The sequence below is a fragment of the Falco punctatus genome, assembly GCF_963210335.1.
Source record: "Falco punctatus genome assembly, chromosome: 11".
NCBI classification, from domain to species: domain Eukaryota; kingdom Metazoa; phylum Chordata; class Aves; order Falconiformes; family Falconidae; genus Falco; species Falco punctatus.
Window position 1 is genome coordinate 28,965,456 of NC_137591.1, and position 26,611 is coordinate 28,992,066.

At 47.6% G+C, this 26,611-nt stretch overlaps 2 protein-coding genes across 4 annotated transcripts; one reads left to right on the plus strand and one right to left on the minus strand.

Annotated features, from left to right (window-relative positions):
* Positions 1-66: 66 nt before the first annotated feature.
* Positions 67-13,172, minus strand: LOC308071664 (torsin-1A-interacting protein 1-like). 3 transcript variants are annotated; one of them, XM_080407435.1, is made up of 6 exons: positions 12,655-12,817; positions 12,291-12,359; positions 8,512-8,604; positions 7,116-7,175; positions 4,485-4,544; positions 67-2,592 (listed from the first exon to the last, which is right to left on the minus strand). In XM_080407435.1, exons 1-6 carry the CDS (start codon positions 12,800-12,802, stop codon positions 1,790-1,792), a joined length of 1,233 nt encoding a protein of 410 aa, XP_080263561.1. In that variant the 5' UTR covers positions 12,803-12,817; the 3' UTR covers positions 67-1,789. The 3 variants fall into 3 exon arrangements, with proteins under 3 accessions (XP_080263561.1, XP_080263560.1, XP_080263562.1); XM_080407434.1 differs by having other exon boundaries at positions 8,512-8,631; XM_080407436.1 differs by lacking the exons at positions 12,291-12,359; positions 12,655-12,817 and adding an exon at positions 12,865-13,172.
* A 2,255-nt stretch (positions 13,173-15,427) lies between these two features.
* On the plus strand, positions 15,428-25,441 carry LOC308071655 (torsin-1A-interacting protein 2-like). Its single transcript, XM_080407404.1, has 6 exons — positions 15,428-15,616; positions 16,526-16,734; positions 18,471-18,773; positions 18,921-19,238; positions 19,643-19,741; positions 20,595-25,441. The coding sequence occupies exons 2-6, from the start codon at positions 16,635-16,637 to the stop codon at positions 21,356-21,358; spliced, it is 1,584 nt and encodes a 527-aa protein (XP_080263530.1). The 5' UTR covers positions 15,428-15,616; positions 16,526-16,634; the 3' UTR covers positions 21,359-25,441.
* Positions 25,442-26,611: the final 1,170 nt, after the last annotated feature.

Here is a 26,611-nt window from a genome sequence, read left to right on the forward strand (position 1 = left end):
ATGTTAAACATGTAAAAAATAAAAGTCTGACCACTTAAAATTCAACTGACAGATCTTAAAAACAGCTTATAAAACAAACACATATTTATTTTTAATGATTACTAAAATAGTTTACATAATATACAAATATGCTATCAGGACATACTTGGAAATAAGTCACAGTTGTTTTCTTAAAAAAACATTTGTCCAGTGAAATGTCCAAAATGTAAATGCCATCTTTTCCTTCCTGAGCTATTCTTAAACATCCAGAACAGCAGCACTTCCATGTCTTTTTACTGTTGATATTTCTTCCCATTAAAATAAAAAGCACTGTCCACTACTAGCTCTCAGTAGTTAGTACAAATCCACCTCTGGTTGAAGTGACCACAGCTTCATGTCTCTCAAACTGTGTTTTTATATGCTTAAGGTAGTTTTGACCCATTCCACTTAACACCCCAAACCTCTCCTTGCACAAAGAAGCCAGAAACTCCAGCACCTCAAGAGGTTTTCCTGGTTAAGAAGAACTTTTTGCAACAGGACAGCTCAAGGGCCTTGTGCATAAAGGATGGGTCTGAGAGTCACTAACCTCAGCTGTTGCAAGAAAACATCCCATTAATTTGAGAGCAGTCTTCACACATTCCTTCATACTCAATACAACCAAATGCACACGGACCAATAGTTCAAGAGCATACGGTAACAGCAATAAAATGGAAGTGCTGCAATTCTCTTATTTCTTTACGCTAAATACTTAAAATAGAAACAAGTACATGTTTTTAGTCTGGTGTGTGAGTGATTCTCAGCATGAGGCACATTAGAAAAAATGTATTTTAAAAACATGCATTGCAAATCTGTTCTTCACTAGAAGCTTATACAGCAAGCAACTGGTTATATGCAGACACATGAAGAAAGGTTATTTTTCTAGGGTACCAAGTACCACAAATAAATTATTTTGATCAAAAATAATTATCTTATTAAAATGTGAAATAACCTATGTCTTCCTAAACTTTTGTTTGGAAAGGAGATAGTACATACACGGCTGACATTTTATCACTCCTCCCAAAATTTTAAGACTTGCCAAACTTTGTCAAAGAGTTCCTAGAAGCAGCAAGGCAAAGAGGTGCTGAGGGATTATTTAACTGACATCAGTACTACTAACATTAAACAATCCTTTGTACCTCAGCTTTCCTCCTCTCCAGAACTGTTTGGGGCAGGCTCCTTTAAGGAAGAAACACTTGCTGAAAGGTTCTCTACAAGTCACAAACCTTTCAAGCAATTTTGCCATTTCTAGAAGCCACCAGAGACAGCTGACATCTATGTTGTGATCGGATGGACCAAGAAAAAGCTTGTGCTTAGATTCACACCTATCATAATTTTCAGTTTATTTTTTTCTTATGTTAAAAGTAAGGAATTCTAGCAGATGAAGGTGATGTTTTTGCGTACTATTACCTTCTTAAACGCCATACCAGCTTTATGCACCACCAGAAAAGGATCCTCATAGCAACAGTACACCAAATAAGCTTCAGAAGCAAGTGAGTGGTTCTGCACTAGTAGAGACTTACTTCCAGCTCCAGGACACCAAGCCTGAATAAGTCGCTGAACACAACTTACCAACAACCAGCAAGTTCCTTGCTTACATTCTGCAGTTGATTTAGAGAAGTCCCAGTTACTTTAGCAGAAACAACCCTGCCACTTGGTGGTATTTCTCTGCATAGAAAGGACTGTATGCTGCCTGAGCTCAGCAACCACAGTAAATTCTTCCCTTACATACATTTTCTGTCCTCCTCCTTTCCTGAGCCCTCTGCAATAACTTCTATGTGCATCCCTCCACAGGGAGGTCTTTTTCAGGCCAAACAGGCAACACAAGATGAGATATACGGCTCCACAGTCCACTCAGCTTATCTGTGTCCATGCTATTATAAGAACTAGTGACATCTGAACCAGTAAACTTCGCCCAGAGGAAATCCCGGACTTTCTCCTCCACTTCTTGCAAGGTGAGGCTCTTTCTAAGCGACTGCTCATCCAGGAGAACTGTAAGTAGAAGAGCCACATCCTTAAATGCCGCATTTTCATGGTCACAGTACTTGTAAAAGATCAGGGTGGAGCCTGCAGGCAGTAACTCAAATCGATGCACCACTGCTACTTTCTTGCCTTCTCTGAACCCAGAGCTGAGCTCATTATCTACCTCCAGCTTAACAATGTCACTATCCAATATGGCTTTGTCTTCCCCATTAATTTTGATTGTAGTAGCATCCTGGGAGAAGGCCATCGCATCAGCAATCTCATTACTTAGGCACCTCAGTGCTTTCTCAGCTTCTTGGCCAGCTGTAAACAGTAAAATGGCTGGCTCCAAATGCAGGTGGGAAGTGTTAAGGTGCTTCTCAAGCAACACATGGGTTCTTTTCCACAGACTGGGATCCTGACTTTGGTAAGTATTTTGTAATTTCTTCATCCGGGCCCGAAACGCTTGCAGAATTTGAGTATCTCTACTTGACAAAGTTGCATCTAGAAGACTTGGAACTCTACTCCAGATGAAATAAAACAATGGAACACTAATTAACAGAACCAGTAACCAAGTCCAGCTCTTGTGAAATCCACCCTGCGATTCACTGTCACCTATGGAAAAGAGCAGCAAACAGGAAGAAAATGTTTTAAAAGGAATCAGAAGTCGACAAGTGAGAGGAAAATAAGACAAAACAGTAGAAGTCAATGAACTCATCCCACTCTCAAGCTACTGGTACATTAGTTGAAAAGCATAAAGATGATGTTCTAGTTTTAAACAGAAAAACAAGAACTTGGAACTTATTTAGCAACTTAATGAAGTGACAGCATTAAAAAAGGACATTTTTACACACTTTAGATTGACTAAGAAATTGGACATTCTTCTGGAAAAGGAGCTCTTCTGAAAGTTTATCAATATTTTATTTAATCAAATCCAAACTAAGAGCTTAAAACAGTTCTGAAAAACATCAAGCTTTTCCCTACATTTAGGCTCTGCAGAAAAAGCCCTATACAAAACCTGGCATCACCAGAATGGTTTCTGTGTTGTTGTTTCTCCTTCCTATCCCCATAAGGATAAAAATAATTTCTGCAGCAGTCTTTGCATCTCAAACACTGGTGATCAACACTATCAGAAAATGTTTGTGATCTTTGGATTGGTCAGCTTCACAAAGCATACACACAGCAAACAGTGCACAAGATTAATACAGAATATCAGATATTTTGATTTGGTTTTGTATTTCAATGAAATTAACAGTTGTTTGATCTGGTACAGGCATAAATGCCATAAAAGAAAAAAAACTTTCTATAAATACATCAGCAACGAAACGAGGGCTGAGGAGAGTCTCCGTCCTTTATTGGATGCAGGGGGAAGCAGTGACAAAGAATGAGGAAAAGGCTGAGGTACTTAATGCCTTCTTTGCTTCAGCCTGTAATACTAAGACCAGTTGTTCTTCAGTTGTTTTACCCAAACCCCTGAGCTGGAAGACAGGGATGGGGAGCAGAATGAAGGCCCCATAATCCAAGGGGAAACAGTTGGTGACCTGCTGCACCACTAAGACACACACAAGTCTATGGGGACGGATGAGATCCACCCAAGGGTACTGAGGGAGATGGTAGAAGTGCTCACTGAGCCACTTCCAGTCATTTATCAGTCGTCCCGGTTAAATGGCAAAGTCCCAATTGACTGGAGGTTAGCAAATGTGACACCCATCTACAAGAAGGGCTGGAATGAGGATCCAGGGAACTACAGGCCTATCGGCCTGACCTCGGTGTCAGGGAAGGTTATGGAGCAGCTCATCCTGAGTGCCACCATGCAGCACGTACAGGATGACCAGGAGATCAGGCCCAGTCAACAGAAAACAGCCTCAAGCTGTGCCAGGGGAGGTTTAGATGGGGTATTAGGAAAAATGTCTTCACTGAAAGGGTGGTCAGGCACTGGAACAGGCTGCCCAGGGAGGTGGCAGAGTCACTGCCCCTGGAGGTATTTAAAAGATGTGCAATGTGGCACTTGGGGACATGGGTTAGTGCTGGCCTTGGCAGTGCTGGGCTAACAGCTGGACATGATCTTCAAGGTCTTTTCCAACCTAAACAAGTCTGATTCTGTAAGGCTTGATTCTGTTCCCAGTAAAATTACTGACAAAATACACTAATCTCCCTGGGTACAGGAAAGAACTGTGCACCTTATGCTACCTTTTCATATCCTAACTTTTATCAGGACAACACCACAACAACTGTTAAATAAGAACACCACTAGGCCTGCTCCAGTCTTAACCTTGAAGCAAGTCTTGTAAACACTACAGATGGAAGACCTTCAATTCAAGTGGAAATGTTACCTACCAGACAACACATCCTTCATGCTGAAAACACATGCCCTAGCAAGCAAGTCATCTGCTCTGGCAAGGACCCCCTGTTTAACACCAGCTACCAGGAAATCTAATATTTGAACAGGCATGAAAATGGTTAAATGTAACACAAGTGTGAAATAGAAGTGAAAGCAGAAGTCTTACTTCTGGCTAAAGGCTGTGACTCTTTCCTTATTCCGGACTGATCTCGAAATTTACTTCTTCCTGTTAAGAGATTGAGAAAGGAATATGAGAAAAATACTAAGACAACAATTATAAGCAATCTTCCAGCAGAGAATTTTGCAGGGAGACGAAATCACCAAACTGCATTATTTTCAACAAAAAGCTATTCTTAGTTATGCTTTTACATACGAAAGTCTACCAAGGTTACACGAAGGTTAACAAAGCACCCTCACCTAACACCTTGTTGAAGCAAACACTGTCCTGCTAAGTAGGAGCAAAGGAGGCTGCAACCCCATCCTGGGTAGGGCTGTATCAAGTATGAGGCTTTCTGTTCCCTTCTGCATCATTGTGTTCAAGCAAGGCTAGTCTTGAACATGGAAAAGGACACGTTCACCACTATTGGAAGTCCCACTCAACTGGCAGACCAACTCTCTATCTACGCTATTTGCCAAATGTCAGTTCTTAAGCCATCTTGACAATCTTGCACAACAAACACAAGTCCCCAACCTATCACAGATCATCCCCGAGGACTTCTAACTCTTGAGAAGTTATGCTAATAAAAAACAGGCATTTCAAGTGACAAGATGACAAAATAGCAAAGATTTAACAACCTGTTTTCTGCACAAGGATACTATGTCTCAATTAAATTTCCTGATTTTGCTCCAGAATTTGAGGGACAGAAAAATGGAAGCTCAGTTAACACACATATTGGAAAAACACCATGATGCAAGGCATAAGCAGCAAAACCAAAGCGGCACAGTCTCATAACCCCTTTCCATCTAGCTTGGGTCAGAGTCCTGCTTCACCAGCAGTCAGTTTCTTGGGATGAATTGTGCTCTTAAATAAAAATGCAAGCTTTCAACTTCTAATTTCAATTTCTACTTTTGGTCTATTTATTTAAATGGGCTCAGACAGCAAAGTATAAGACATTATCCATAAGGAGAGTGTTATGAACAACTTTCCCAAGAGACCAGTATGAATATATACAGTGCAATTACTGGTCAGCATGTTTTCTGCATTCAGTTAATTAAAAAGACACAAGAATTTCTGGCTCCTTGTGAATTACAGCAACTGGTTCAAAGCTGAAGGCTCTTTAATAATATATAACCAAATCAGGACACTGTCAATGGCACTATTGAGAATAAATTGAACAAACACACCCTGCAGTAGTTATTTCAAGAACACTAAAATAAATTCTGTGACTTTGTTTCTGTATGAATGTAATTGCAGAAGGTGCTAAAAGCAGCTCTGGTTTAAGCTGGAGCTTAACTGGCTTAACAAGCTACACTATTCTGTAATTTCAACCCCCCACTCTGAGATATAGCACAGACATGGAGCTTGTAACTGGCTACGCTTAAATAAGTCTTGTAATAGTTAACAGATTAAAATCACCTAATTCTATAATGTTTTACAATGTAGTCCTGTTTGCAAAGACTAGATTTCATATTTAGGAGACAGCTGTGATTCGTACCCTGAAGGAAAAAGTATTCAATAAACAGCTTAAAAACAGATCCTATCCTACCTAACAATCTTGCCTTATTTACAACACAATCTGCATGAAGGCCAAGAAAATTATTTGTCTCGCCTAACTCAAAAGGCATAACTTCTGCAGACACCTTAGAGCTTTCAGAGTTTCAAGTGATTCTCCAGAGCTCTCACTCAATACAGAACTGGTCACTTCTGCAGCGTCTATTACCTCTGGTATAGCAGAGGAAAAAGTACCAGAGGAGCGAGAACTCCCTGCATCAATTCATTTTTCAAAGGCGTTTCACAGATGTGCAGCTACCACAAGACAAGCTTCTCTTCCGGAAGGCACTATGGTTTAAAAAAAAACCCCAACAACCAACCACCCCCCCAACCCCCCAAAAAAACCAAAACAAAAAAAACCCAAACTCCAATGTCCCCCAGGTTCTCCAGACTGAATTCTGTTTTACAAGATTCTGTTTATCTAAACCTGTTCAAGATAGAAACAAATGCCCAGACATTAAGAGCAGAAGGCTACTAAGAATTCAGAACAATTTTTCCCCTTCTTTCAACTACTCTTCCAAGAGGAAAAAAAAAAAAAAAACAAGCAACAAAACTGCCAAAAAAAGCCAACAACAAATACAAAAATCTGAAACACAAAGAACTGGTCATTACACGACCCGACTGGAGTTTGCCAGCAAAGAAAAATGCTGCTGCTCTCCAGGAGTATGACAACTAATTCAGTCACAGCAGGCCACCATTACCCAGGGAAAAGGCTAGAAGGGAAGGTGATGTGTTCAAACTAATTTAACATTTACTGCAACCAAAAGGTGGTTTTGTTCCCTTCCTCAGCTCACCCTGACAATGCCACTAGTACATGCTCTGCACTTACTGATTGTCCCATGAGTCAACTTCATTTCCTAACCCAGCCAAAAAAAAACCCCACCAAGTGGGTCATTTTATGCGGTCAGTCAGTTGAATAACCTCATGGAAGGGCTCTGGAATTGCTGCCTTCTCCAGCTTCCATTTGGATCTGCCTCCTGGGTCCCTTTCAGCCTTCCCAGACAGTGTCCCCCAGGGCACGAGAAAAACCTTAATTCTGTATTTTTCAGTTAATTAGAGGGAAAGACTAACTATTTTTCAACTTACTCTGTGATGTAGCTGAGTGGCGGTGCTCTTGATTTTTCTCAAGGAAGTCAGCTTTTCTTTCTGAAACCAAAGCACAAATGAAAGAACTCTGTTATCACATCAGAGGTCGGAATAAGACAGACAAGCCATACTGCTTTTAGCTCTTTCTGTGAAATCTTCAAAGGTTATTAGGGAAGGAGTATACGCTGTGCTGCCAAACCAAACCTGCACCACAGACCAGCCTCTTGGACCCCTCTGTAGATGGAGAAAGCTACTATTATCTAATAGGAGGAGCTTAATTTGGCCCTTCAACCTGCTTTTCCCAATATGACACAAATTTATCCTTCCTATTTTTCCTTTAAAAAAATAATGTGACAATGACAAAATGCAAAGGATGGGAAATTAGCAGCACTAATTGGTTGATAACGGAGGGTACAAGTTTTGTCACTTGTGAAACCGAAACTATTCGGCAGGATGGAAACCCAAAAATAAACAGTGTAAAACTACCACCTTAACAACAACTGCTCTCAGACCAGAGGGACTCCAGCAAACACAGGCATGTTCTGAACTGCCTGAGCAAAATGCCTGTGTGTGCTGCCGGCAAACAGCAGGCTGACACCGACATGTTCTTGTGCACATCTCCGCTACCTGGTTCACGCCTGTGTTCTGTCAGCCTGCGCTCACAGCTGCTGTCAGTGCTCCCCCAGAAACACTGTGTGATTAGGACTGCTACTGACCAAATTCACGCAAGTCCCAACCTTACTCTCTAACCAGTCACCAGCTTCTCCTAAAAACCTCCCTTATATAGCCTATCTGTTCAGATGTATTCAAACCACCTGTAATAACACATCTACCTTCTCCTAGGCTAAAAAGTATCCTGTATTTTCTTCCTCGTATTTCCCTATCGCTTCTGGAACACACATCGAGAAAAATCTCCCGAGCAATGAACAGAAGTGCTCTCTCACTTTGAAATCACTTGTTCCCCCTGCTAAAGTCAAAAGTAACTCATCCGTTTAGAAAAAGAACAGTTTTGTTTTGCTTTGCCTGAGGCAATTAAAGACCCACTTTCATAACAGTTTTTGAAGCAGGTATGATGCAACTCATCTTTTTCATTTGCTTTTCAAAAAACCAAACAGCTATGTATTTATCAAAGTTTAAAACATTGCTTTCTTGAACTTTTAAGGTTTTAAATCACAGCAGATGACTGTCATACTACAATCAGTTTTAATCTAATTCATGGGCAGGAGCACACCCTGAAATTTATTTTTTTTCAAAAAACACACCAACTTCTTCATCCATTCAGATTTCAACTTAACAACTCCCCTTTTGTAACAGAACTGAAAGAATGCAATTTAACACATTTAAGCAACCATTTGTTACATCATGGAAAAGGTACTGATAAAACTAGTGTTGTTACCTTTTAACAGCGTATAAATGTTAGGTTGATACTCTGCTGGTTTCTCGGGTTCGTTACTGTCATAAGCCTCTGCTTTTTCATTTACTGGACTCTCTGGAACAAAACAAATTAAAGAACTGTCTGTTAGGAGGCAAAACAGATAAAAAAGAAAAAGAGTATTAGTGTAGGTGCATATATATTTGTGCTCATATCATCATAAAATTGAAGGATGAAGACAAAGTTTCAGAACATACATGATCTAAATCAGTGATTTATGTGCGATCTCCCAAGAGTTACTTTCTTAAAATATAACTAAAAGCAACTAAGACTCGAAAAGGTTATGGTAAATTTGAGCTACAAACATAGCTGTCTACACAACCACAAACCTTTTTTTTAATTATTTTTAGGAGCCGTTGGCTTAAAAACACTTGGAAAGAAACCCAGGTATCAAGACACCAAACGGACCAAGGAACACCTTACACTAAAGGGATTCAGTGTAAACCAGTAAATACACAAATGTGGGAGTAAAGAGAATTTCCTCCACAGCTTTGGGAACACAACTCACAAACAATAATTGCGCTGTCTTCCACAGACAGAGGGGAAAAGAGAGAGAAGCAAATATAGAACTTAAGTCCCTTTTTATGTAATCCAAGCTATCCTTTAGCTGGGTCTCTTTCTCTCATTAGCCATAATGGCAATTTAGGACACCTAAGCTCCTAATTTAATCCTCTCAGATAGCTGGAAGTAATCTAAAGCAGCACCTTTACACCGTTTGCCAAATTTCACAGCCATTCAGATGCTGAGCCCCAACTTAGCCAATGTTACTAATTAGAAAGAGTAAAGCCCTGTAAGATGACAAACGTCACAGAGCAAAGGTCGGGGCTGGAAAGGCAGTCAAAAGCAGAACACCAGGAAAAGAAGTTTCAAAGGATAAAGTACAACCACACATTTGCCCAGAAAAGGTTCTGGTATGGAACAAAGCTGTAGTGCAGCTGTGGAACACAGACCACAATGCAGCCATCAAGCTGAAGGGCATAAGCAGAGGAAACGGTAAAGGGAAGAATACAATTGGTAAAACTTCTCTGTAACATTCACACTGAGCCCCTGTATTCGTTTAACAGAACTGGGTTCTCCCAGGGTTTAATGTGTTTCTTCTACAGCTCTTTTACTATACATATGAGGGCAACACACAGCTTGCCACCTAGTGTTGATTAATTTTACTTCAAGAAAAGAAAACAACCTTTTTCTAATATGTTCTGGCAGTTTTAGCACACCAGTGTATGTGAAGCACACAAAGGAGAAAAAAAAAAAACAAACAAAAAACACAAACAGGAGAGAAAAATGCAAGTTTTAAACTAAGCTATTAAGTCACATGTACAACTGTAAAGTATTTGCACATAGCAAGGGGGATAGTGTATTTTCAAACCATCGTAAAAAGCTGTTGAGTGATCTATTTCTCACCAAGCTAAGGATGAAGATCCTCACCAAATTACTTGAGCTTCAGGAATGCCAAACAACATACCCATAACGTATTGAGGTTTTGCAAAGAAAATCTCCTTAGTAGCAGCAGCTAGTAATCACAAGACCAGAAAGATCTATGAATCTAAAGAGGGCTACTTATGCAGTCCACGCATTTCATTCCTGCCCCCTTTGCATCAATCAATACCCCGTCTCTCAAAGCGTCCTTAAAAGCTAACATAAAAAGGAAAGATTTAAATTCACACAACTTTGTTTCTCACACAAACACAGCTTGTGAACCAGCACCTTCTGTAACACCGGGTATCGCCAACAGGGAGTATTAGTGCAAGCAGACAGCACGCATGGCATCCCCCACAGAGGAAAGGAAACTCCCCCTTTATCAAGTTGAACTTTCCTAGAAATACACATAAACACAAATTCCATTCCAGACAGGCCTGTTCTTTCCTTACAAGGCCTTAAGCCTCCTACCCAAAGGATCATTCCTGCCTCCCTGGAAGCTAGTGAGGATTTTCCAATCCACCTGAAATTTGCAAGCCAGCCACCTGCCAAGAGACACTGATGATCTGACTATCCCCATTCCATACACTGGTGTAGTCAAAGGGATTCAAAATCAGCGAGTCCATAAACTACACGTTTATAAACCAAAATATAAAGCTACTATTTTAACACCTTGGAACTTGTTCTATGAAGTCTAGTACATATTGATTGAACCCTGCAGGTTCAACCTCTTCCATCACAGAGATAAGCCTTCCACACACGTGCTGCAACATCCCACAGCCATTGCAGACAGCACAAACTCGAGTGCCAAAACCACCTAGTGCCTGCCTTTAACTCCTACAATCATACACTCTACTGGCATATTTTAAGACAATTTCAACAGAGATTGCCAGTCTGTATCTTTAGCTCACTGATCCAGAAGATGCCTTGATTCGGGGCAGGGTTTGTAGGCTCTCAAAGCTTTGTAGCTCTAGAAGCAGGTTTCCTAATCTCTATTTTAAAAAACCTCTAAGCAGAAGCCAGAAACTGGTTTCTCTAGTTGTGGTTTTGCTTCCATTCTGCTCTCAGAGAAGGATAACAATTACATCCTTATAAAAATCCAGCCTGCTTGTCCTGCCACCTCATAGACCCTGCATTCCTCTAAACTCAGCAGACAAGAAACCAATGCTGTATAGCTACAGGTGGGAGGACTGTGGGGAGGGAAGATGCTTCTTCATTTCTGTAGGAAGCATTAGCATCTCTAAACATTATACTTTTACACCTGTCATGACTATGATCAAATACCACTGTAAAGAGTGCAGGGAGGTGGGGGGAGCACACCTCTCCCCACAACCTCATTTTTAGAGGTGTCTACATTAAAAAGAGCCAACACTCAGCTGCACCTCCTAAAGCAGCCCAGCCACACTGAAAATACCCCGCACGTTATGCCATTTGTTTGGGAGCAACAGCTTCACCTTTGTACTTTGCCAAAAGAAATACTCATAGCCTCTCTTCCTCCCTCGAGATAAGGTTTTTCCACACCTCCTGGACATTCTGCTTCTGAAGCATAGCACTGGCAGCCCTTTTTAAGGGCAGTGCCACGTCATTAAGGGCATGCGCTGCAGCTGCAACAAAAGCTTGGAGACAGCCCTGTTGCAAGAATATGGACAGGATGGGAGAGAGTCTTGGGCTGGGCCAACTCATCCATCTGTGAGTTGCCCCGTTCTCAACTCAAAATAGACCAAGAAACTAAAAGGGAAGGAAACAGCTTGCTTGCGGTTTTCTGGTGGAACACCAGGCTAAAGCCACATGATTGCATTACACAAAGTTAGCATCTCTCTAAAGTTTTGAGGAGGATGCAGTTTTCATCAACTAAAGAAAGAAGAAGGTGCCACACAGAGATAATGCATCAGCCTGCCCAGCCCGGCGCTGGGAAGCAAGTATGGATATACGCTTGGCGCAGCCTCGGTTATGCAGTTCCTCATAAGTGATGCTTCCCACTGCACACAGCACAGCCTCAAAGCGAGCTGGTTTTGCAGTTCCAGGTACCGTATTTAAATCCAGCCTTTGAAAGCAAAGCGGTGTTAGCAACGTCAGGTATCACCCGTTTTCGCGCTGTGACAAGGTCCTGGGTTGGTGTTTCACCACCATCGGGGTGAAACAGGCCGCTAAGGGCTCCAGCATGCTCCGCACGCCCCGACCTTCGGGAAGATGGAGCAGCATTCCTCCGGTCCGCCGCAGGGAACGGCCACGGCGGTGGGATGTCCCCGCCTGCAGGCCTGAGCCCCGCAGGCCCCGTCCCCCGGGAGCTGCGCGCGCTGTAACCCCCCCGCGCTCGGACCCACCTGGCGACCTGCGCGCCCTTATCGGGGGTCGGGTCAAGGGCTCCGGGGTCCCGAAGGGGTGCTCGGCTCCTGCAACAAGAAACAGCTGCAAGGCGCGGCGGGGCCCGGCGGTTCCGTTCCAGCCCACCGGGCTTGACAGCCTTCCAGGGGCAGCGAACCACGCTCCCCCGCTCCCCGCGGGGCACCCCCGTGCTCCCAGCCGGAGGGCGTCCCCGCCTCGGGCCCGACCCCACCCCCTGTACCGGGCCGCCCCCCGCCTCCCCCTGGGGGCCAGCCCGCCCGCCCGCCGTTTCACGTCGCTCCCCGCACCCTCAACCGCGGGATCCGCCGCGGGGCGCTACACGCGCCCGCCCGCGCCGCTCACCCTCCAGCGCCCCGCCGGGGCCGAGCTCGGCCTCGGCCTCCGCCTCGGCCTCCTCCGCCCGCGCCGCCGCCGCCAACCGGGGGCTCTTCCGCCTGCGCTTCAGCTCGGGGGCGTCCGGCGGCGCCTGCCCCTCGCTACCCCCCACCATCCTGCCCGCCGCCCGCCGCCCCCCACCCCGGCCCACCGCCGCCTCGCCACACCACGCCGGACCGAAGCTGCCGCTTTCCCGCGGCGGGGGCGGCTCCGCAAACCTCACTTCCCGCCGGCGCCGCCGCGGGGCGGGCCCAGCGCCCGCCGCTTCCGCCGCCTGGCCGTGCGCCGCCGCCTGCGCGCGGAGGGGGCGCCGCGGCGTCACGTGGTACGGCGGGAGGCCCGCCATGGCCCGCGCGCCTCGCCGCCCCTCCCCGCCGAGGGAGTGGGGCCGCCGCCCGGCCTTCCCTCGGCCCCCTCCTGCCGGGCGGCGGGGAGCGGCTAGCCCCGGGCCCTTGCGGGGAGTCCGGGAACACCGAGCCCTCCGGGCGGGCCCAGCGAGCCCTCCGGACGGGCCTCGGCCCGCTGCCGTGCTCCCGAAGGTGGCCCGGCCGCCCCGGGCGGCTCCTCTCCCCGCACCTGAGGGGCCGGGGCGGGCGGGCGGTGGGTCCCTGCGCCTCGGGCGGCCCCGGGCGCAGCCTCTGGCGTGCCGGAGCGGGCAGCTGGGCCGGGCGCCGAGCCGGGCGGGGGCTCCCCGCCCCCCGCTGCTGGGGGCCCGCCGGGGGGGGGCGGTGGCGGCGCTGCGCGGCCGCCTGTGGCCAGTCTGCCCCGCGGGGCCAGGCCTGGAGCTGCGGGAGCGCTTTCGGGGAGCGCCGCGCCGGTGCTGACTGAGCGGGACAGCCACGCTCCAAGGCCCGTTTGGAAACCAGCGGCCGAGCCCCTCTTACAAACTCTGAGGGATTCCTACGTACTGGAAAAGGCATCCGTAAGGACAGCATCTCCTACGGTGCTCCAGAACACACACGCTCACATTGGCAACGTTACTGGTTTGACTGGGTCACAAATGGAGTACCTGTACTAAAATGAAGTAGTTCTGTGCGCTCAAACAAGCAGGCTGGGTGAGGGACGTGCCATTCAGCCTTTGCTTCTGCAGCTACCTTGTCTGCATACATTTCAAAAGAAAAACGATTTTAATGCTACACTTGCCCACTGTACCTGTTGCAGTCTCACCCAGAAGCAAGCTAATATTCCTGAGATGTATTATGCATGCCTCCTTGGGTGCCAGCACTAAATACCATGTTAAGTGCCATTCTTTCAAGGTGTAAAAGCAGAACGTGGACACTGAAGAATGCTTTCTCAAGCAAAAATAAGAGGGGATGTAACAAATGTTGCATTGGGAGGTTTCCAAGTACAGCCCAACCGCCCTGCTGGTCACTGGCTCATGATTTCTGACCTGGATGAACTACAGCTACAGGTAGCATCACTTTATTTGCAAGTTGCCAAAGAAAGTTACTAAATGATTACCTTGTGTAAATACTTACATAGCATGGCCTTTACAATTCACATGGTCACTGGTGATTCTTCCGCAGTGAAAAATAAAATGTTATTCCTACTTCAATAAAACCCTCCCTCAAACCTGAGTTTAAAAAAGACCACACTTGTTAAGTTACGATTCTCTATCCTAGCTCCCATCCCATGACTTTGTGAATGCTAAGGGCAGAAAAGCAACCGTACCCAACGCCAACATGCATATTTGTAACAGTTTTGTGATGGTGCCTGACTTCACATCCTGGGCCCATGGATTCATTCACCTGCCAAGCTGCTTTTCCCTAACTGGGTTCTCAACGCACACAGCCTGGAGCTGCCCCTGATTTTGTCACACACTCACCTCTTTCACCTGCTGGGCTGGAGCATTGGCGGGTTAGGTGAACACATTAGTCAAATTGTCCCCTTCAGCCTTCTGCTCTCCAAATTGAGGAGTCCCAGCCACTTGGTGCCTGCTCTGTACTGGCACCGTTTCGGTTGCCTTTCCCTGTGCTTCATCTCAGCTGTTTGCTGCTGGGCTCCTCTGGGAAGCTCCTCTTAGCAAAGAGGCTGCACACTGAGTTTGAGAGCGGTTGTGGTCTCTGCGCTGCGGCTCCTTGCACCGATGCCTTTCCCTCGTCATGCCCTGCTCCGTGCTGCTGCTTCCCATGGAACGTGCCGCAGGTGGGTGGGAATAGGGAAGGGGCTGGACTGTACCCTGTGCAGGCACAGGCAAAGCAGATCATTTTTTTTGAAAATCGTTGCCCAGATGAGGCCAGTGGCAGCTGTACACACTCTCTCTGACCTCCCCCCGTTGCATCTCTGGACCACACTGGAAGGGGAACACTGGGGGAGCTCCCCATCCCTTGTCCTCCAGGCTGATGCTAACGACGCTCCATTTCACAGCCTGTGGCCCCCCCGTCTCCCAGCACTTACATAGTGTTACGTTTCCGAAATCTGGGGTTTGCTGGCTACATGTTCAGGTTGTTTTTCTTGTGGTATTTTTCATCTTCATAAATCAACTCTGAAAACAGTTCCCTCCTCACTGTCATTTCGTTGTTTAAACGTGCAACACTTATTTAATGCAGGAAGCTGCCGGCCACCCAGTTTGCCTGAAGGAAATGCTGCACGACCGCAGAGTTTCAGAAATACAGCCAAAAAACCCGACGTTCCCGATTCCTGCACGCTCCCAAGAACGACTGCTGTCCCCTGGGGAAAAGCCGCCCGCCTTTGGTGAGGAGGAGGGAAGGAAAACTACAGCTCCCAGCAGCCTGCTGCGCACCCTTGGAAGAGCAGAGTTCACTGTCACGTTGACAGTGGAGGATTAAGGGTGTGGGGGCACCGCCTGTCCTGCCACCAGCAGAGCCAAAAGGCCTGTGGGAAGGGCAAACGGAGAGGCCAGCGCTGGGCCCCCCTTGCCACCCTTCTGCTTCACTTTGCCGCCTGGACCAGCTCCAAACCGACCTGGGTAAGCATCCGACTCCGCAAGCCACTTTGTTCCTCTGACTTCCTTCTTCTGCCAGAGCGTCACCAGAGGGAACAGCACAGGGTGGGGAGGGACGAGAGTCGGGGGCAGAGAGCAGCAATTATACCCCCCCACACCTCCAAAGCTTGCATTTGGCAAGAAACTCAGCTGTAGAGACAGTGCGGGTGGGGGAAGGTGCCCCCCTAGGCTGGAAGAGCTGCTGGGAAGGCTGGGCTTGAGATTTTTGTACGGAAATCTGCACAAACCTCTCTCCAGCAGGGAAAGTTTCTTGGGAGTTTTCCATGCCGCCCAGTTTTCCGTGGGTAGGCATTGCGCTTGTGAAAGCCACCAACTTTCTGGGGTTACAGCTGTGCAGCCGTTTGGTCCCAAAGCACTTTAGCAAAGGGGGGGAAAGTGCCCCCTCAGATGGGTGAGAGATCGGGTGGGGGTAGCGCTGCTGCACAGGGGCCAGGTGGTGTTTCTGCCAGCAGCTTCACCTTCCAGCACCATCGTCTCCCAGTTTGACATGCAGGAGGCAGAAAGCTTGGGTGGAACGGGCTCATGGATCTGTGTTGACCCAGCTGTGAGATACCAGGTGCCCGAAAGCATGTGGGGCAGCCTGCTGAGCCCAGATGCCCCCAGGCCTGCCATCCTGGAGCACAGCTGAGCCCACAGGAGTCCATCCAGATGAGAAAACTGTGCCTCACCCCCCTGGCTTGTCCCAAGAAAACCGCAGTTTGCGTTAGCTCTTGAACTGCTTGTAGCCTGCTGGAAAGCAAGACAGCTAACAGCCCTTGGGCTGAAGGTTCGCCCTTATCTGTGGCATCCACCTATTTTCACACCACCTTGGTCATCACGGAGGGAGGAGCCTCCTTCACCATGAATCACCACTCCTGTGTTTCTGCTTCTCAGGTTTATGGACGTTTAGTTGCAAGTCCCAAGACCAAGACAGGATGGTGCCTGTGGCGGGTATAGCACTTGGTCAGCAGCTCGAACTGCGGGAAGGTACAGACATCTCTTTATGACCAAAGGAGAAAGTGGGACAGAACGGTGCAGAAGCCAGAGCTCCAGGAAAGAAAGAAAGAAAATGGAAGAGAATCCAGGCGTGGATCTGTCAGGAGGTAAGTGAATCCTGTGCTTACTCCATCTACTAGGAAAATCCCTTTGCAAGAAGATTTCAATAGTGACATGGGAAACCTAACCAAAACAAAAATAAAAAATAAATGAATCTGCTCTTTTCCAGGCCAGGAAAAGCAAGTTGCTATCTCTTTTTGAAGGGCGAAAGATTAACAAATTACTTTCAGTCTTGGATGCCTGTCAGCAACAGGTTTAGACTCTGTGTCCAGGATGTCAGCACAGGGAAGGGTAAAGATGGAGCTCCAGGCTGGGAGAGCTTTCTTCCCTACATCCCAGTGCTTCCCCCATAGAGATGCTTAAATAATAAGCCAGTTTTCCACCACCTGCAGATGGGAAACCTCTGGAAGAGGCAGGGCAAGGAGTACTGTTTGTGCCTAGCTTGAATAGCAGGTTCCTCTTATTTTAGTTTCTACCAAGTACTTATATTCTCCAGGTACCTTCTTAGGACAAGTATTTCAAGTACAAGTATTTCAGTGATACTGTGATGCCATAACCAGCTCAGATTCGTCCTTGGCGGCCAGAAGCATTCCCATAACAATCAGCAGCAAGGAATGTAAAAATCATGCTCTGAAGGACATGTTCTGACACATGACAAGTGCAGCTTCTTTCTCCATTTTCAAATTAGTAGGGAGTTCCTTGCCATTTTTGTCAGTCTTTATTCTAATTTTAGCAGAATCATTTCTGTCATTGTAGTGCTTGGTCATTCATAAATAATTTTGCACAAAGAGCACCTGAAATTTGAGGTGCGCTGTTGGGTTTTGTAAGATTCAGAATACATTGCAAACACTTATATTCAGCCTCAAAATTTTTCTGTTGAATTATGCTCCAGTGTTTGTTTTTAATTATACTCTACCATAGCTCTTTGGGAAAGCAGCTCCAGAACAGGAGCAGAAAAGGAGCACAAGCAGAGCTTACATTTACATTTTGACAGATGCTTGACGTGTGTTGGCATAACTCTTCTGGCCAGTACTCAACAACAGCCATAGAAATTTTTGAAATTCTTCAAAATCCATCACTGTAATTTACCAGCCTAGGAAAATCCGCCATCTGTGGAAGCTGTGGTAATATATCCTACCACTTAATTAAAAGAATTGCCTGCCCACCCAAGGTAGGACAGCATGGGCCGTAGGCTGGGGTAGAGTTAACTTTGTCATAGCAGCCTGTACAGTGCCGTGGTTTGGATTTGTGGCTTTAAAAAAAAAAAAAAAGTGTTGATAACACAGCAGTGTTATGGCTCTTGCTGAGCAGTGCTGGTACAGCATCAAGGCTTTCTCTTTTTTGCCCCCTCTCCCTCTGCCAAGCAAACAATCTGGGGTGGATGGAAGATGTGGCAGAGACCCAAGGTGGGCAAAGGGTTATTGCATATGGTATAACATCATGTCAGCAATGAAAACTGGGGTACAGGAGGAAAGGAAGAGGGGGCTGGCTTCTAAGGTGGCCAGTGCTTGGAGACTGGCCTCACATGAGCCCACTTGCAGGAAATGCTGAGCGATTGCCTCTGCATTGCTTGTGATTTCCCCCCTGCCTTTCCTTCACCTATTCAGCTGTCTTGATCTTGACCCATGAGTTTTTCTCACTTTTTCTCACCCTGTTCTCTCCTCCATCTCACTGGGGGTAGATGTGTCTGAAATGCAAGAACTGGGAGTTTTACAGGGTGGTGGTGAGGCATATTCTTGACTCCTGTATGGCTAGCTGAGCTTGTGAACTCCCATCCCAACAGCTGGGCCAGTCCAAGACGAGGTGGAGAGCACAGCAGAGCTTCCAGTGCATCAAGAGCCCACCCATGAAACCCCTGAGCACCAGGTGACAAGCAAGTGGCCTGAGACTTCCTGCAAACCAGAGGACAACTCTTTGGTGTGTAAATCAGCTACTGTTGATGGAGGAGAGACGATGCTGTCAGATTTAGCTGTCCTCACAGCAGAGGAGAATGTTCCCCAGGAAACTGAAGTATCACTGGAAGAATCTGGGAAGACGAGAGATGGTGTCTCAGAAAGATCCCAGGAAGAAGATGACTTGATTAAAGGTGAGTCTCTCCCCATCCCTGTGTGCAGCATTTCCAAAATGCTGATAACCTGAGCCTTTGCTTAGAGGAGGCGGAGCAGGAGAAAGGGTTTTTGGTTCTTGTGTTGAAAGAGACTAAGTGTAGGTCTGCGAATTTTATTCCCCACAGCCACGGTGGCCCACGGTAAAATGGGCAGCAAAGGAGACAGCCCTGTCCACCAGGAAACACAGGACCCTGAGACAAGCAGGCAGTGTGAAAGCTCCTACACAGCAGAGGAAGATGCTTTGTCAACGAGCAAGTCACCAAGCTCTGACAGTAAAACAACTCATTTGGATGAGGCTGCCACAGAAGATGTCAACAAGGGCTTCTTGGAAGAGAAGGGCACCAGTGCCCCTCTCCTGGACTGGGAGCCAGAAGAGCACACAGAGCAAGAAACACAGGAGAGTGGATCCCAAGGCACGTTAAGGAACAGACGTGGGTCTAAAGGTGAGCTGGTGGCTGCACGCTGCTGTTCTTCCATCATGCACATGCCTACACTTTCCATCGGCATTAAGGAAGTAGTACAGTGACATCTCTAGTGCCTATTGTTAAGCAGGAGTCGAGCAGGAAAGAAGGCATAAGAAATTAATTGGCTTCTCTCCCTCTCTCTCCTTTGGCTGCTGTCCTGCTTTGGAAGGTACGAAACCACTCTGTACTCTGCATTGTCCTTCTCCTTCCCCTGCCCAAAAAGCAGAGAGATCCAAGACTCAAAGCAGCATTAACCCAAAGCAGTATTCACCTCTGACCCTTTTCTTCAGCTGGAAGCTCCTGGCAGCTCTTGCTTTTCTTATTACAGCTCAATTCACCTGTTCTCTCAACAGTGAGTCACGCATTTCTTTCTCTTACTGTAGGGCGCACAGCCCCAAAGCCAGATGCTCAGTCCTGTTTGCAGAACGTCATCACCCAAAACACAGATCAGGAGAAGGCCAAAGGGTCCTTCTTGCTGAAAGGTGAGGAAAAGAAGCTTCCCTTGCATGTTATTCATCGACCAGAAGGCACTGATCCTCCAGGAACAAGTAATGAAGCACATTTAATTCTTCTTCTCTCTCAGGACCTTTCACAGCCTTTTCTGAGGGTTTGAGGGAAAAAAACATCCCCTTAAAAATAGGCTCAGCTTGAGCCTATAGTAGCAGGTTTCCCTACAGCTCTCCAGCCCCAAAAGCAGGCACACTGTGTTCAGCGTGCTGGGAGTACCCTGGCATGTCCTGGGAGGTCTGAGGCTCCTACGCTGATGGTCCCCCTTCCCAGTCCCCCTCTGTGTCATGGGACCCCAAGCAGGAGCTGTGATGCTCACCTGCACCACGCATTTCTCCTGGTCAAAACAGACTCTGCTTTGCCATGGAGAGGGCTCAAGCAGTTGTGTCTGGACCTCGCTGTCCTTTTCTGGGCAGAAGTGTGGTAGCACAGCTAGGAGGAAGGCAGTGAACACAACACTTTAGCTGGGTCAGGCATCTCCCTATGTGGACGTAGGTGCTCTGAATGGCCACGAAGAAAAGCTTGTGGCCAGCTGCAATTTCCTCAGGAAATTTTGCACCACCACAAAGCTGTAGCCTTGCCTCCATCTCTGGAGCTGTAGCCCCCCCGCATGGTGTGTAGGAGCATGGGTCTCACAACATGGAGCAAGCAGAGTCTTCATGGTTCCCGGGCCCCCTGAGAATGTGCCAACCTGAACCGCTTTCCTAGTGTAGGGGGGAAGGTCTGAGAACAGGAAAAGAGCCCCTGTAGATACTTTCCAGCATATCACTGCAGGTCACTTGGGATTGACTTCTGTTCCTCATCTTGGGTCTCTCCCCTGCTCAACAGGGCTTGTCGTCATGAGCCTCCTACTGCTCGGCATCTGCGTATTCTGCTTCAGCATCCCAACTGATTCTCAGCAAGCCCCCAAGAACGCCACAGTGGAGGCATTCCTGTCCCAGTTCAATCAGCTTGAGGACAGGTTTCCGGGCCAGAGTCCCCACCTGTGGCGTCGCGGGCGCAAGTTCCTTCAAAAGCACCTCAATGCATCCCACCACACGCAGCCAGCCATCATCATCTTCACAGCTGCCCGCAAGGGTGAGCGGACCTTGCGATGCCTTAGCACCCACGTGGCCAACACCTACTCGGCTGCCCTGCATGCCAGCACCGTCCAGATCGACGGCACAGATAAATCCAGGCTCCAGAGTGACCAGGCTAAGCTGGAGGTGGACTCAGACCTGAGCGAAGCTTTCCAGGCTGGGGGCCGTGCTGCGGTGATACACCGCTTCGAGCTGCTGCCGGCAGGGGCCACCCTCATCTTCTACAAGTACTGTGACCACGAAAGTGCTGCTTTCAAGGACGTGGCCCTGCTGCTGACCGTGCTGCTAGAGGAGGAGATGCTGGAGACGCACATCACCCTCCAGCAGGTGGAAGAGAGGGTCCGTGACTTCCTCTGGGCCAAGTTCACCAGCACCAGGACCCCTAGCTCCTATGACCGCATGGACTCTGACAAGCTGAGCGGGCTGTGGAGCCGCATCTCCCACCTGGTCCTACCGATCCACCCGGTGCAGAGCATCGAGAAGGGGGGCTGCCATGTCCACACCAAACCCTAGGGGCAAAGGCTGCCAGAGCCCCAGGAAGGCTTGGAAAGACGGTCCTGGCTGACTCCGGTGTGGGTAGAGGCACAACCAGTGCTATTTCTCCCCAATTTGTTTCTCCTGCCTTCCTGGGAAGAGTTTGACAGGTACAAGCTGATCCAGGCCATTTGGCCAGCTGAGCCCTGGAGGTAACAGATGACACGCTTCCTCCTGGCAGAGGGGAAGAGTGGGTATTTTAGATGGCTAATTGCATGGGAGAACATCTCTGTGTGGGGAGGCAGAAGGGAAAACAGGACTTTGCAGGTAGCATTTCTATCAGGAGATACAGAAATGCTCAGAACTAGTATGCCAGAAAGATACTTCAGTTCTGTAGCTCTTTCATTTCTCCCTACCCCTCAGTTTGCTAATGTCATATACATCAGTCTCCTAACTTGCTTTATCTAGAAGATTTCTCTCTCTTTGCAGAGAGCCACTGGAACACAGCAAGGTCAAATTCCCCAAAGCCCAACATCCAGAAAGCAAGCTTCAAAAAGAAAACCAGTTTGCTAGGCAAGGGTTTGACCGGTCAGTCCTGATAGGAGTCCCACTTGCACAGACTGACTGACACCCCCCAAAGACCAGATCCTAGATATAGGGTGTTCAAATACACCTGCAATTCAGAAATCCCCTAAACATCAATGACAAGAAATTTCAGGTTGTCAGCACATAAACATGTCTCTGAAGTGGGGGATCCCACATGCCAGAGAATAAACTCCAAAACCAGAAAGCAAAGAAACAGAAACCACCTTGCTCTGATAGTGTGAAGCCTCAAGGGAGGTAAAAGAATAATAGTTTAACTTAATGCTACTTCTGTAAAAAAAAAAAAAAAAGTCAGCTCTTGATCCCTTTGCCACCAGCACAAGGCTATGCCTGTCTCTCCAGGCTGATGCATCAGCTTTGGTCCTACCTGACAGACTGCTCTTCACCCAGATCTCTGGTTGGTGTGTAGGGCAGGAAGCCGTCTGCCTGCCTCTCCCCAGCTAGCTTTAATTGATGAATGTAGATGTTAATAGTGATATTTATTTCAAACCGCATAGGGTAGCACACCAGGTCCCTGCCCTGCCAGGTAGCTGGTGCTCTGGCATATGCTGAGGAGCAGAGCTGGGATTAGCTGGTGAAGACAAAATCTCTGGTGTTAACACTAAAAATCTTCAACAAAGCACGTTGGTTTCTTACCATGCCTTCTGTTCTGCACCCCAGGAAGAGAAATCTGGGTCCTGGAAACACTGTGGTGCCCCTGCACACTGCATTTCTGCAAATGCTTTGGGGCAGAGCAGCCATCTCAGGGAACATCTAGGGGATGGGTGTGGGTTACAGCATTTATAACATCCTGTCAGCCCCGGGTGTCAGTCCTGTGTGCCTATGGTGCTGCCTGCCAGAGAGGGAGCAGCTGTAGCGGAACATGGCTTATTTATGTAAGCAGCACAGACTGGGGCCTTGCAGAGCCAGGCTCTCTATCCAAAGAAGACACGAATGGAGAACACTACAGTATTTTTACAAGCAGCACATCTGAGTGCTTCTTACAGAAATCGGACCTCGGTGTTGGCCGTGTCTCCTGCCAACGGTGCCTTGCTGACCTGCCCCACTGATGTCTCAGCTGAGGCCCAGCCTTGCACCCCAAAACCACAACCTGCCTCTTCTTTCCTCCTGCTGTGTGCCTTGACCTGTCTCAGGAGATTTGTGGCCATTAACTTGGAGGAGGGCACAAAATGAAGGAAGAGGAGGGGGTAATTTGTTCATGTTCTAATCAAAGAACAGACTTTTTTGGTTGGCTGGGGACATGAAGACAAGACCACAGCGGTTTTAACTGTGTCAGACACTGGGCTAGATGTGAGAATTACCTGCTGGAGTCCAGCATTGGCAATGGCAGCCCAGGGCATGGTTTTACACAAGATATGGGTTGCTTCCTCCCCTCCCTCCTTTTTATTGCTATACACTAATTTGGTAACAGAAAATACTGCTTCTGCCGTGCACAATCCAGAATGGGCGCTGGTGTAAGAACCAGCAGAGCCTTAACCATGTTATGCCAGTATCTTGAGGGAATTCTGTATTTTAACTTCATCTTGCTCTCAGATTTATGTACTGTGTTTGTAACGCATAGCCAAGGCCGCAAGGGCAACTTCACGCTGCTTGGGCACATCGCTGTAAGCATCATTCACCCAAGCTGTTCTAATACAGAAATGTTTTTATGACCTTTTAAAGACAAAATATCTGCTTGCTTCTGAAACAAGACTTCTATTTAAAAATAAATAAAAACCAGCAAAGTCTTTGAAGTGATACTAGAGTCTTTCTGTATTCTGTTGGGGTTTTTTTCCCTAGCTATTTTCATTTCATTAAGCAAAAGAGATCATCATATTGGGCAAAGTTTTATTTAGGTCAGGGCTGTAGTTGTGCAAAGTGAATATTTGTTTTTTCCAGAAAAACTCCAACCAACCTTTTTCTCAGTTGTTGGGGGCAAACATTTGCAGTTTTTTCAACTACGGCACAACTAAAACCAAAAACCCGCAAACAGCTGCTGAATTCAACCCAGACTGAAACATACTGATTTTTGCATAATGCTTAATTATAATAATTAAACCAAAGTCCACTGACAACTGAAATATTTTAGAAATACAGAAAGCAAGTATTTCTCATTTCAACACCCTTGATCAGACCAGTTCCACCCAATGTCACAACACCTCAGCACACACAAATTTTTATGTTCATGGTGAATTATTTTTCCTAGCTCTGGCCTAAACAGAGGGATGGGGATAAAAAAAAAGAAAAAAGAAAGAAAGAGGATTTCCCCTTTTATTCCAGATTGTCTTCAGTCCCTGTCCAGGCCCTGGCAACCTAAATACTCATAACATTGGCATCTCTTTTCACATAGATGTTCATGTGATCAATTGCCAGAAGTAATCACTCATCTCCTGTTGCCTGATGCAAGAGGACAAGATTTGGTCCTAGCCCAAAGATTCAGATGAAAATCCGGTGTCACCAGGTGCAGTGACTGCTGGATGCCAAAACCAGGCTGCTTTTTCAGTTTTGCACATGAATTCAAAAGCAAGTCCAAAGAAAGCAGCTGAGCAAGCTCCAAGAGTCTCTCTAGGCAGAAGGGTGCACGGTGGTTTCTCCCTAGATGATGTGGTCATCATGATCTGCGTTGGCAAATAGCATCATCATGCTTGTACTTGCTCCAAAAATCAGGCTGAACTGAGAGTGGGAGTGGTGCTTGCTGTTGAAGAGAAGCAGGGAAACCAAGTCCAGAGGCTGCTCAGCAGTGACTGCACCTCTCCGTTAAAACTTTGGGGCTATATCTGCAGCCCGTTCAAATTAAAGATCTTTAATACGTACCAATCAAGAGCCTCCTGTGAGTCCCTTAAATGGCTGAGCAGTGCCTCCCCAAAAGGGAGAGATGCCAGCACAGAGGTGCAAGGCCAACCTTCCCACCCACCGTGCCAAGCTGCAGCATCTCCACACTGTCCCCTTCCTCCCGCACCCCAGCTGGCTGGCCCTGGGGTCACTTCAGGCAGGACAACTGGACCCCCAGCGAGGTTTCTCCCAGCCAGGGATTCAGGTTCCCTTCTTCCTAGGCTGTGAGTTAATTCAGAAACGCTGTGCTCTGGCATGGGGCATGGGTGCAGTGGCTGCAGAGCCCCTGGTGAGGGACACTGCTGGGTGACACAAAGGACGTGGGGCACAGCCAAGAGCGGATACACCCACGGCAGCTCCGGAGGAGCCAAAGCTCCCCCTTCCCATCAGCTCTCCAACGGCTGTGACAGGTCAGCACAAGACCAGGATGGAGCAGGACATGGTCCAGCACAGCAGCATCACAGGTAAATGATTCCTCCCAAGCACCCATCAGCTGTCCCCCCACCCCTAGTTCATGATCTCTCCAGGAGCGTCTCTTTCTGCGCGTGCACATGTCGCCCAAGCATGGCAAGGCCATGGATTTGGCAGGAGCTTATCAGTTGCCTGCCATTACGTCAATGCTACAGCTAAATAATTTTTCAATTCCTCAACTACAAACCAATAAATAAGTGATTCTTATTCTACTTGACTTATTGAACAATGTGCCCCACTCCCCAACTATCCTTCCCCCCCCTTTTTTTTTTTCTCCAGTCCCGTTCTCTGCAGCAGTAGTTCTGCAGGGAAGGATATGCTGCCACAGGGTGCTCAGCAACCCTAAAAATTACCTTGAAAATTACATAGCAACTCGACCGAGGGGCAAAACCAGTTCTGGAAGGCCAGTCTGGACTGCTCCACCACCAAATTAGCGCTGATTATACATGTGAGTGTGCACTGCACAGGCTTGGCATGCCACCCTGCTCTGCCTGCAGCATCCCTGTCCCTGTGACAGGCACATCCTGCCACATCTCTTTTCACCCCTTTGCACCAGCATGTGCTAAAGCTGGAAGGAGGCAGGATGCAAAGAGACAGGTAGAGAACCCAGCTGAGCCTCATCTCTCCTGTTAAGCTTTAACCTCTGGGAGCTCATCTACAGCTTAACCCTCCTGCAGCTCTATGCATGGGCAGGCTCCGCCACAGGGCTGGTCCCCTGGGGGTCACTTTTAGGCCTGCAAAACCTCCGTTGTAAAAGAGATTTGCAGATACTGGGAGCTTAAAACTGTTTTTATTTCCCCCTTTCGCCTCTTCAGGGGACACAGCCAGTACAATGAGCTGAACAAAGGAGCTTGGCCTCAGCCTGTGGGATGCAGACCCAAGAGCCTGCAATGAAAAAGCTTGAAGAATACAGCTTGCAAGTGTGTTGCCTGCACAGGGAGGGGCTAAGCCCTAAGCAGACCTCCTGCTGGGCTCTGCCTGCTTTGGCTGGACTGCCCGGTTATGCTCAGGCTGAGGAGAGGGCTTTGCAGATCCCTCGTGAGGCCACTCAAGAGTTGAGGATCCTCTTGGAGCCAGAGCAAAGACAGCAGCACAGTTTGACACAAGGGATGGAAACAGCTTCCCCAGATCACATTGAGGTCTGCTCCATCCTCTGCCCCAGCAGCCCAGGGACCACTCAGGCATCTCTGGGAAGCAGTTTTGGGTTATGGTGATCTCCACAAAGGAGCCTCTTCCCACAATTACAGCTCGAGCTGAATGAAGCCACTGTTCTCTTTATGTTAACACAGCTGAGCTCCTGCTCAGAGCAGCAGAAAGGAAGCCAAGCCATTTCCCTGGTCAGAGCCTGTGTCTGCAGAGGGGAGCCATGGAGCACACAGGTTCCTCCTCAGAGGGAGAGTAAAGTCC